General features: G+C 39.3%; 1 protein-coding gene across 1 annotated transcript; it reads right to left on the bottom strand.

The window, feature by feature from the left end:
• Positions 1-7081: 7081 nt before the first annotated feature.
• LOC121987664 lies at positions 7082-8237 on the bottom strand. Its single transcript, XM_042541397.1, has 2 exons — positions 7846-8237; positions 7082-7762 (listed from the first exon to the last, which is right to left on the bottom strand). The coding sequence occupies exons 1-2, from the start codon at positions 8022-8024 to the stop codon at positions 7480-7482; spliced, it is 462 nt and encodes a 153-aa protein (XP_042397331.1). The 5' UTR covers positions 8025-8237; the 3' UTR covers positions 7082-7479.
• Positions 8238-12381: the final 4144 nt, after the last annotated feature.

Here is a 12381-nt window from a genome sequence, read left to right as displayed (position 1 = left end):
TGCGCGTACAGCAAGTACAGTTGCCGGGCCCAACAGCATGTTTAGTATTTTCACCTATTATGTATTAGTTTTCAAAACTCAAAATCAATTATGCTAGTTGAGTTTGTTTCCAGTTACAGATTTAGTTTTAGTTAGTTTAGCTTATATTCAGTTCAGTGTTTATTTGGTTGCTTTGCCATGATTCAGTGCTTATGCCATGCTTATATGTTATGTCTTACGATTTCAGTATACCATGTCTTAGCTAGTTCAGTGCACATTTTCAAATAGCATGATTTAAAAGCATATTGCATCGAATGCATGATTTTGTGAGGTAGATGGTTTCTTACTAAGCTTTAAGCTTACAGATTCTACTTTTCCTTATACTGCAGATAAAGGTAAAGGAAAGATGGACTAACAGAGGAAGCTGGAGGGCAATGCAAGGATGGTGTGTGTGGCAGGAACCGGAATCAAAGGTCCTTAGGGGACTTAGCAAGTTTAACCAATTAGAACTCTAGCAATTTTTACTTTCATACACTTCCAATGGTTAAATGTGTTTAGTGACTTAAAATGCCATGAACAGTGAACCTTACTCTAGCTTAAGTCTAAAATTGTTATTGCATGATGTTAGAATAGTTATTATGCATGTGATAGTTGATAGGTGGAGTTTTGGCACAACCCAGGGGCTGAAATCAGAGTTCAGATTCGAAATCAGAACTCTGATCGGTCTCCAGACCGATCAGGACCTGGCTGTGTCACTGGATCGGTCAGCCGACCGATCCAGACAGATACAATATGCTATTGTATCCTCATGGATCGGTCAGCCGACCGATCCAGAGGCGAACAGAGACATGGGAGGTGAACTGATCGGTCTACCGACCGATCAGGGTGCTCCTGGATCGGTCGGTAGACCGGTCCAGCTACGCCCAACGCAGCAGACGCACGGAGGCTCACTGATCGGTTAGTCCGACCGATCAGTGAGGTCCTGGATCGGTCGGCAGACCGATCCAGGTGCGTACAGAAGCGAAAGAAGAAGAGAAAGCTTTTGGATCGGTCCGCCGACCGATCCAGAGACTCCTATCGTGCCAGTATCAAGCTGGATCGATCCCGTGATCGATCCGACAGCCCAATCGATCTGTGGATCGATTTGAATGCCTGATTACAGCTAGCAGGTCATCCGGGAGGCATAGGTTGTCTCCCCTAGCAAGTGTACAACTCCTAGGTACACCCAGAGCATTAAGTTTTGATCAGTTTAGTAGAAAAAATTTTTAATTAGCCTAGCTTTCCGCACAGCATAGTTTAGCAATAACTGTAGCGATTCGCCTTACAGCCTAGTAGTAGAAGGTGGGTCGTTACAACAACTCCCTAATTAAACACCAGGGGTACAACTCCCTGATAAGATACTAGGGACACATCTTCTCGACCGGATACTCATGGTACAGCTTCCTGATCTAGATTAAGGGGCCTCGATCTTTGATTACGGGCTAGGGGCCTTAGTCTCCGATCCGAGACTAGGGCCTCCACCCAGGGAGTTTTGCTTCCTCCTATTGCTATGGGCTCTGATCCCTCGTATTGCTAGGGGCTTCACTCCCTTTGACGGTTGGGGTTTAGTTTATTTTTTCATTGACTTCGCGGACATTTGGGAGTCAAGGGATCAATGTTATTTATCTCTCCGACTCCACGGGCATTTGGGAGTCGAGGGATTGAGTTATACAACAGTCGAGCGACAACTATAAATCCTTATCTACGCTAATCAGCAATCGAGCGGTGACTATAAACCTTTGTCTACGCCAATCAATAGTAGAGCGATGACTATAAACGCTTGTTTATGCCAATCAATAGTCGAGCGATGACTATAAATCCTTGAGTCAGAGACTCCTGAGTCGCTCGGCTAGGTTTGAGTTATATTTGAGCCACGGGCTTAGCGTAAGAGACTCCTGAGCCATTTGACCAGGTTTAAGTTATACTTGAGTCACGGGCTCAGCGTCAGAGACTTCTAAGCCGCTCGGTCAGGTTTGAGTTATATTTGAGCCACGGGCTCAGCGTTAGAGACTCCTGAGCTGCTCGGCCATGTTTGAGTTATATTTGAGCCACAGACTCAGTGTCAGAGACTCCTGAGCCGCTCGACCAGGGTTGAGTTATATTTGAGCCATGGGCTCAGCATTAGAGACTCGAGCTGCTTGACCAGGTTTGAGGTTATATTTGAGCCACGGGCTTAGCGTTAGAGACTCCTGAGCCGTTCGGCCAGGTTTGAGATATATTTGAGTCACGAGCTCAGCATCAGAGTCTCCTGAGCCGCTCGACCGGGTTTGAGTTATATTTGAACCACGAGCTCAACATTAGAGACTCCCGTGCCGCCTATTTGGGGTCGAGTGGTCTTCACTGGTCTTGGACTAGTTTATCGGATCTCTTATCTCCTCCGTTCGGGGTCGATCGATCTTTACTGGTCTCGGCCCAGCTTATAGAATCTCTTATCTCCCCTGTTCGGGTCGAACGGTCTTCACTGGTCTTTGGACCAACTTATCAAATTCCTTATCTCCCCTGTTCGAGGTCAAGCGATCTTCATTGGTCTTGGACCAGCTTATCAGATTCCTTATCTCCCCCGTTCGGAGTCGAGCGGTCTTCACTGGTCTTGAACCAGCTTATCGGATCTCTTATATCCTTCGTTTAGGGTTAATCGGTCTTCACTGGTCTCAGCCCAGCTTATAGGATCTCTTATTTTCCCCGTTCAGGGTCAAGCGGTCTTCATTGGTCTTGGACCAGTTTATCGGATTCATTATCTCTCCCGTTTGGGGTCGAGCGGTCTTCACTGGTCTTGGACCAGCTTATCAGATCTCTAATCTCCCCCGTTCAGGGTAGAGCAGTCGCCACTGGTCTCGGACCAGTTTATTGAGTTATCTATCTCCCCTGTTCAGGGTCGAGCTGTCTCCACGGGTCTCGGAGAAGAGTATCTCCATGGGTCTCGTACCAAAGTATCTCACGGGGTCTACGTGTTAGAGTGTATACTAAAAGACTAGCTTTTTGTAAACAATTATTTTGAAAAAAGAATCACATTGGTCAAATGTCTATATTTATGCTAAGTGTAGTTGTTCGTTTAATTTATATTGTAGATAACATGGTGTGAGGAGACACACATAAGTTCATGTTATTAGTTTCTTATAAATTATAAACAGTTGCTCACAACCAAGATGGAATGAGACAAACCATTAGAGTGGTTGTAGTGTAATTAGGTATTAATTTATCTTGACTAATAAATTACACTAGTACACTATGAGTGTATTGAGCAGGACCAATTGAGGTAGTTTCTTTTTATACTGACTCTTTAAAAAGAACAAGACCTCTGTTATTATGGAAGTACGTACTCTTAATCATGATATAATAACAAACACGTATACTTAATATTTATTTCTTTAATTTATCAAAGGGTGTGATTTAATTCGATAAATCAATAGACCCGATAAGTTAGAAAATGATATTATTTATATGGTGTGTTGTTGATTATAAATGAAACTGTGTCCTAGTAATCTAAGTTGATAATGTCCCCTTGAGGAGCTCATAAGGATTGTCATGTAAACTCTGTAGGTGGACTTAGTTCCGACATGACAATAAGGTTGAGTGGTACTACTCTTGGAGCTAGTAGTTAAGTGAGTTATCAGTAACTCATTTAATTAGTGGGCATTCGATATCTTAAACACAGGGAGATTAACACACTCATAATAAGGAGCCCATAATGTAATTTGGGATTGGCGCGGTAGTTCAATAGTAGCTCTTTAGTGGTATCAGTTATTATTGATGAATTTCAGTTGGGTGTTCGGGGTGAACACGGGAAATTCAAAATCATCAGGAGACCAAAACCAATTCCTCCTCTCGGTCCCTATTGTAGCCTCTTATATATAGTCTTATATCCACCCAAAGCCTAGCCTCTTAGCCTATGCTAGGGGCCGACGTCTATGCTTGCTTGGAGCCTAAGCAAAGGGTCGGCCAAGCCAAGCTTGGAGCTCAAGCTAGGGTCAGCCAAGCCTTGCTTGGTGCCCAAGCAAGTGGCCGACCAAGTAAGGAAAGGAAAGGGAATTTTATTAGAAATAAAATTTTGATAAAATCTTTCCTTTTATGTTTTTATCTACATGGTTTTAAAAGAGAGTTTTTAATTTTAAAATATTTCCTTTTATAGATTTTCTACAAAGGATTAAAAGAGATATTAGATATCTTTCCTTATTTGTAGATATCTATACTATTAAAAGAAAGATTTTAATTTTTAAGAAAACTTTCCTTTCTGTAACCATGATATAAAAGGAGTTTTATTTTTAATCTTATCTTTTATAGATATCCATAAAAAGATTTAAAAGAGAGATATTTTAATTTATAAAACATTCCTTTTATAGCTAACCACAAAAGAGATATTTTAAAAGAGAAATTTTAATTTTTGTTTTAAATCTTTCCTTGTTTATTTGTAAGAGGTGGCTGGCCATGTCATGAATAGAAAAGGAAGTTTTATTTTTTGTTATAAAACTTTCCTTTTTTGGATTTACCAAGGATTATAAAAGAGAGGTAAAGGGTGTCTTCATGGAACAACTTCTATTTTATTGTTCCTCTCTCTTTTCCTTTGGTGGCCAACCCTCTTCCTTTCTCTCTTCTCCTTTTGCTTTCCACATTGTGGTCGGCGACATCAAGTCTACTAGGAGCTTTGGTGGCCGGTTACTAGGTGGAGAAGAAGAAGAGAAAGGAGGTCCTCTTGTCTAGATCCCTTTGGTGGCCGGAGCTTGGAGGAGGAGAAGAAGACTTTGGTGGATTTCTTCTTGGTAGATCGTCACCCACACGACGTCCAAGAGAAGGAGAGGAATACAATAGAAGATCAAGAGGTTTTTGTTAACAAAGAAAGGTATAACTAGTTGTCTTATTCTGCATCATACTAGTTTTCTTTGTACGAATTTTGAATTACCAAACACAAGAGCCTAACAATTCTAGGCAATCAGTTTTTATGTTTCGATTTTATGTTTCTTTTGTGATTCGATTGTTCTTGGTGGTTAAACCTAGGGTTACTGTAAGGAGATTAAATATTGAATTTCGTTGAAAGGCTTTGTCTAGGAAGTGGTGGATGATCTCATACCCAAGAAGGCCTAGTGCCTCACCATGTTTAACCTAGAAACTGATCTTTGAAATAAATATTTAATCAACTTTGTAACATGGGTGGATTTGGATCAATAATGTTAAGCATCGTTTGCGATCCAAGTCTAAACCTCTAAGAACAGATAAGTTGAATTTGGAATCAATAATGTTAAGTTCTGTTTGCGATTCCAAATTTAATTTCTAAAGAACACAATAGGTTGTTAGGAAAGGTTCGAGACTTGTACAAAATTTTTGTACAGGAGAACCAGTATGATATTCTGAGTAGCAACCAACACTACGCCCGCTTGGCTCACGACTTTCGCTTTTGTTCTCCTTTGATCTCACGGGCTCTGTGCTCGTTTGATTTGTGTGATCCGCATGCGCTTGGCAGCAAGCCATGCATTTGCTCTGCATCGTCTCCGCGTCCGTTTGATCGTCTGCTTGGTATTTGCTCAACGCTTGTTTTTCTCACTGTTCTGCCAGGCGCTCGCCATTAGGTCAGTATTTGCCTCGCTCGTTGCATCGGTGGCGCTTGCTTGAGATCGCTCCCGTTGCATGATCAACATCGTCACAGCTACGAGCTTGATGTTATACGATAAACCTAGTGATCTGACTCTACTCTATTTCTCTTTACGTTAGGCTTGGTCTAGTCAGTCAGACTTGCACCTTCTTCGACTAGACTTGAAGGGGAGGCTTGTGATGTGAATATGTCTTAAGGGCAGAGGAGGAATTAGGAGGGGAAGGAGGGGTAATTTTATCATTACACTGTTTAGGGCTTAAGAGGGGAGAGGAGGCATGGGGGCAAAAGGGGGGAGACTTCTTCTTCGTGCTTGGGTTCCACCGCCAGGGGCGTTGCCACTAGCTTAGACGGCAATGCTACCAGACTCGCGCCGCCACCGCCGCTTCATGTTGGGGGACGCCACCTCCGCCTGAGCCCACCAATCAACGCCACCTCTGTCCCCCTCCTCTTCTCTCTCTTGGCTTCGCTCTCTTGCAAGATGACGTCGCCGTCGCAAGGACCTCACGCCCCTCCGATGAATGCCGCCAAGTATGCGATGTTGCCTCCTGACACCGACATTGTCTTCGTTGCCTCACCTCACACTAGCAGCCGCCTCCACTACCGGACAGGCTTTCTGATGCCACAGTAGGGCATTGACGCTACCTCCGTCGCCCCACGACGCACGCTGGTTCTCCCTCATGCACGCTGCTGCTCCTGGCATCGCCTTCCTCCCCCTTTTCAGCGCTGCCGAATGGGCCTACCGCCACCACGCGTCGCATCCTCGTTCGTCGGCACCTCCACGCGCCGCAACCTCCCTTGCCGGTAGCCTCCACGTGCCGACAATCCATGTGTCGGCAGTCCACGCGCTGACTTCGCCCCGGTTCTGACTCTGTGTCACTATTGTGTTCTAACCCATGTGTCGATTCAGTTTGTATGTCGTATCCCGGCTTGTGTGCCGTTGTCATATCCCGACCTACGTGTCGTCTTCTAGTCGGATCCAGGTCATGCCCGACTAGGTGCCGTCGGATCCAGCTCTTCATCCGGCTCAGAGTCATCTACTCTTCCGGGTCACGATAACTCAAGCAGCGTCCCGACCATCTTACCGATCCACCAAAGGACGTCTCCTGGGGCAGGGTATGTTATCGTACTCACTCTACATTCATTTTATTATTCTACTATTATTCAGGTGATTATATATTCGTTAGATCTGCCTCGAATATTGGGGTACTAGGGACCGGAACAATCCGATCACTGGCTATAAGTAATGTTGACTAGGAAACTTCTGACAACTTAATTAACATAAAAATCATCTCAACATACCCCATCGGCATCACAGTGATTTAATCAACATTTCAATTATATCATCACCGATAATTCCACTTTCTCATATTCCTGACATGATTATTATCCACTTTCTCATATTTGATCACATAGCTTAATTTGTTTCTCTGATACATTTTATATCGAAAGCTAGAAATAGTAGCTTTTTGATTAGGGACGGATGGTAAGAAAATTTATAGATGTACACAAATTCATATGTACAGGGCATTACAAATATATTCTCATCTGTCACTTTGTCAGATATGAATAATTTCTAGTATTTGATTATTGTACTCTTTAGACTTTTGATATATCTAAAATTTTTGGTAAATTGCCATTGATACAAGATAGTTCCTCATTTTTCATATTTACAAAAAAAAAACACTTATTTTGGTAAATTGCCATCGATATATACGAGCTGCAGCTTCCTCCAGACAGTGTGCATTCTAATGGCGAAGAAGACGATTTGCTGTAAGAGAACTCGGAAAAGACCTGATCAACCTCTCTCTAATTAATACCAAGTGTTTCTCTACCAAAATTTTTCTGAACTCGATTAGAAACTACATATATATATTTAATCAATGCGAATTGCATGAATTTTTCCGCAGAGGATGAACAAGAGGCGGCTTCTCGCCGCCGCCGCCTTGCGCCGCCAGAGCAGCACAAGAAGCAGCCCTGGGAGCCTTCCTCGACATCACCCTGCAGCCACAAGCCTGGCTGGCTCCATAGCTCTTGCACGTCTTCATCATCATCTTTCTCTTAAAAGGGCTCTCCTTCTTCGGCAGGTCCTCCAAGGTCCTGACCACAGAGAGGGACGTGTAGGATTGTGATTTCCCCTGATAGTATTTCGAAAGTCCTCTCCTGCAGCACAAATCGATCCATGTTCAGCTTTCGTTCTTAATTTCTGATCAGCCTGCTAATTAAGAAGCATGCGTCGTACTTACTTGATGGGCAGTTGCTCCACGAGAGTACTTGATAACCCATACAATGGCTCATTTCGATTCATCTCCGTATGATCTCCGTCGTCGTCGGAGTTGCTTAAAAGAGAGTCAGAATCAAAGAGCTCTTCGTCATCTTCATCATCATCATGCTGCTGTACTCTTTGCTTGAGATCTTCACCCATACTTAATTCCTCTTCGATCTCTCCTAATCGCCACTTAAGTCCTAAATTCGCTAATTTGGCGAATATATAGAGAGGGGATGACTATGTGGAATTGGAAATAGAAATGGAATCTGGAAAAGTGAGATGGTGTTCCCTTTCGCCATTATTGTCCCCTTTGTCGATCCCATTCATCCATATCCTTTGCCTGCACGTCAGTCTTCTCCCATGGTCGATATATTCACACAGTTTGACGTGAGCAATCGAGCCATCTGTCACGGCGGCCCCCCCTTGTCTGCATGCTCTGGTCTTTTGCAATTAGCTGGGGATTGGATTTGGAGAAGCAAAACGAGATTTTGCTTGCGGTGGATTCGGTGGATCCCGCACAGATCGCATAGGTCGCATAAGATTTTGAGAAGTTAGGGCTAGCTATTTGATCACAAACCACAGCATGCAGTCCAATTAGTGGCTGAATTTGTCTGTTAATTAGTGGGTGATGTTGGCAATGGAACGTGAAATTATGTTGCCTGCCGCTTCTGCCGGGGAATGAATGGGCAGAGTCGTTGAACGACCAGATCCATGTATGACTGTGCCTTTGAATTCTTTGCGAGCTTATCCAGAAGATAGGAGACATGATATAGGATATTGATTTCAGACAGTGTTAAATCATAATTGATGAATTTGCACTGTTTTTTTTAATAAAAAAAAACAAAAATCTAAACCTCAAAATCTTTTCTCCGAAAAAATTTGATAAAAAGAGGAAAAAAGATGGCACTATAATCTCACTTTATACTTTAAAATATATGCCTATAGATCTAAATTAGTAACGGTTTGTTTTATGCTATTAATGAAAATGTATCCGGATCCGTTATCTAATACATTATTTATAGAGGTGTAAATGAGTCAAGCCGCTCGTGAGCTATTCGAAGCTCGATTCGATAAAAGCTCGTTTGAGCTCGTTTAATGAGGCTCGTTAAGATAAACAAACTAAGCTCAAGCTTCACAATATTCGGCTCGTTAGCTCGTGAACATGTTCGTTAAGCTCATGAATCAACTTTTAAATAATAATAATAATAGTTTTGATATTGAATTTATAGATTTTACACTATACTTATGAAAAATATAGACAAATATATTAAATTTATTTATTAGAATAAGATTATAAATTTTAAAAAGAATATTATAATTTTTTAAAAATATATAATTTAGTTTTTAATGAATATTTAATTTATAATTTATAATTTATATTTATTAAGCTCGTTTAGGCTCGATAAAAGCTCGAATAAGCTCGTGAGCCATGAATATATTCGTTAAATAAAGCTCGAGCTCGGCTCGATTATAAACGAGCCAAACTCAAACATCCAAGAGTTCGGCTCGGCTCAGCTCGATTACACCCCTAATTATTTACATGCAGGAACCAGATTTAAATGGGCGACCAAAGGATTTTTAGTCCTCTGCTGTATCAATTGAGCTATGCTGATCATTTCCTTTGCCTGGGCAAAGCTAGGATCTTGACGCAATATAGGCATTTCAATTTTTAGTGCTAAGAAAAAGCATTTTTTTTCTTTTTAATTATTTTTTAAAATTTTAAATTAAAAAATAATTAAAATATTTTTTAAAGATTTTATTTTTAGAGTTTATGCTTCCCTAGCTATAATTTGTAAGTTATTTTCTTTTAAAGGTTTTATTTCTAGGTGTAGGTTTCCCAATTAGATTATAGTATTTAGTAAAAAAAAAATTTAAAATAAAATAAATTTAAATATTTGCGGAGTATTATAATGTATTTAGGGATATATTCATGGATTAAGGATTTATATATGAAAATATTGATTTTTAAAATTCAAAATCTAAAATATTTTTTATTGTTATTATTATTTTTTTAAATTTTGAATTAAAAAATTATTTAAATATTTTTTTAAGATTTTATTTTAGGGTTGATGCTTCCTGGGTTATAATTTTCAAGTTTTTTTTTAAAAAAGATTTTATTCAGACTTTCCAATTGGATTATAATTTTTAGTAAAAAAAAATTTAAAATGAAATAAATTTAAGTATTTATGGAGTATTATAATATGTTTAGGATATATATTTATGTATTATGGATTTATATAAAGAAATGTTGATTTTTTTTAATTCAAAATCTATAAAAAAATAATAATAATAAATCTTATATGCTGCACAGTCACACACACACACATATATATATATATATATATCTTAATTTAAAAAGATTGATATGCTATCTTAAGTTCTTAATAGTTAGTAGTATCCATTGCATAGATATGGAGGAGGTAAATATAAGTATGCAGTTATTAGGCGTATGGTGGAGTAAATATCAATTCGCCAGTTTCTAAAATTTACCCATAATCATTATACTAGAGATGTCATTCGTCCACCATCTATACTACATCCTGAGGCCAGATAATCTTAATTCCAAATCATCTCTTATTTAAGGTTTTTTAGGTTACATAAAGGGAGAGTTTTTAATTTTTCCTATGTCGACTATCGTCAACTCAGCTTCGTCTATGTCCTCTGAACCAGAAAAATAATACAAGCAAATGAATCTAAAATGAAACAAAAGAATGAAATTGTGACAAGGAAAATCGAAATAGCAACAATAATAACTAATCACCGAGTGGACGAACTCCTATCAACCAATTTAAAATGACATATAGAGCACAAGGGGAGCGAAATCGAAACTTTCAAACGGAAGTAAAAAAAAATCAATCTGAAGGGCTGATATGTAATTTGCTTACTTACTCCAAACGAAGATCAAGAATTGGTAAATGTTCCTTTATTATATTAGATTAATTTTATTTCATATTCTTGTAATTTCCTATTATTTGTAAATTTATTTAATCGGAATATAGCAATGCAATAGTGAACAATGAATGATCAAGAATTGGTATTTATTTCAAATTTCAATATAGGTTAGGGTTAATATTTAAGGGATATAAAATATTTCATTTTTGACTTGCCTCATATAAAGGAATATTGTGCTAAACAGAATGCCCTTCATGATTTATACCGTGGGATCAGAGTCAGCCTATAGGGGTCAAGATGGGATTGACGTACTAGGGCCCGCCTATGGCGGGCCTAAGTGTTTTTTTTTTAAATAATTGTTTTATGGTTTTTTAAATGTAAAGCTAACATTTAGTAAAAATAAAATTAAATTAAATTAAAAAAAGTAATTAATTATAAATTAACATTATGGATTTTTTTAAATAAAAGTCCAAAAGAGAAAAACAGGCACAAAGCGTACCTTATCTTACCTTATCTTCTTCCATATTTTTTTTTATTTCTATCTCTCTCTAAATCCTAATCTTTCATAATCCAATTTTAGTCCTCATCAAATTCTTCTGCCATGTCAATATCATCCACGAGAGCCACCATCCCAATTCCAACATTGTGATTTCCAGTGCTATCATCATCACATCATCATGTCACCGTTGTCACACATGTTGGGACCAAGGGGAGCTAAAGAAGAGGGGGAAGGGGTGAATAGTTTACTCATTTCGATGAGAATGATTTACATCGGAATACTCAAAGGGAAGAACTCTTCAATGCTAACGTTTTGATTTATTTGGTATCCACCTCCTTGAGATGACTAATCTAAGTATCAACTTTCTCTCACACATATATTAAGAAAGAGCTCATTCTCGGAAATAATCTGGAGGCATAGAAGCCTCGTACAATCTCACACACGAAGAAATACAAGAAGAAGAGGATGAGAACCTAATACAAATGAAAATTTACAATATTACAATAATAAAATCCTAGCTTGCTCTCTTCTTGTTTGAAACCACCTCTTGATTAACTTGGAAATACATCAACACTTCACTCTAAGTCTCCAAGAACTTGTCGTGTGTAGTTGAGAAACTGTAAGCGAGAGAGACTTGAAACAGTGCTCGTGTCAACCCTTTTTAGGCCTCTTCGGGCACCTTAATCGCTTAAGACATTCTTAAGCAATTACCACGTCAATAACTTGTTTAGAATGATTATATTTTTTATCCTTAAGCGATTAACCCAATCTCTTAAGAGAGGCGGAATCGATTAGCCGGATCGATTCCACTCCATTATGCTTGATCGCGAGAAACACCATAAGCAATTAAGCTTCTTTGCTTAATTGCTTACCACAACTTCTGTTTCGAACAGAAAAGGCCTTAAGCAATTACTCTAATCGTTTAAGTCATACTGAATCGATTTGCCAGATCGATTCAGTACCATTCTATGCTTTCGCGAAGAACAACTCTTAATCGATTAAGATTATCCCTTAATCAATTACCACAGGCTGAATTGGTTACTTTAAGAAATTTGGCAACCCTAGCTCCTAGACTTGAGTCCTAGGGTTCCTTGTTCAATATCCGATCAATCGTAACCTGTT

The sequence above is a fragment of the Zingiber officinale genome, chromosome 5B, assembly GCF_018446385.1.
Source record: "Zingiber officinale cultivar Zhangliang chromosome 5B, Zo_v1.1, whole genome shotgun sequence".
NCBI lineage: Eukaryota > Viridiplantae > Streptophyta > Magnoliopsida > Zingiberales > Zingiberaceae > Zingiber > Zingiber officinale.
Note: the sequence above shows the minus strand (reverse complement) of the source record. Positions and strands in the feature narration are given on the sequence as shown.

What these genes read in the sequence shown, in the direction of transcription:
- LOC121987664 (XM_042541397.1), bottom strand. Translation starts at nt 8,024, where the DNA reads ATGGGTGAAGATCTCAAGCAAAGAGTACAGCAGCATGATGATGATGAA. An exon ending in GTGGAGCAACTGCCCATCAA is followed by an intron (nt 7,763 to 7,845) that starts GTAAGTACGACG and finishes TTTGTGCTGCAG; the next exon opens with GAGAGGACTTTCGAAATACT.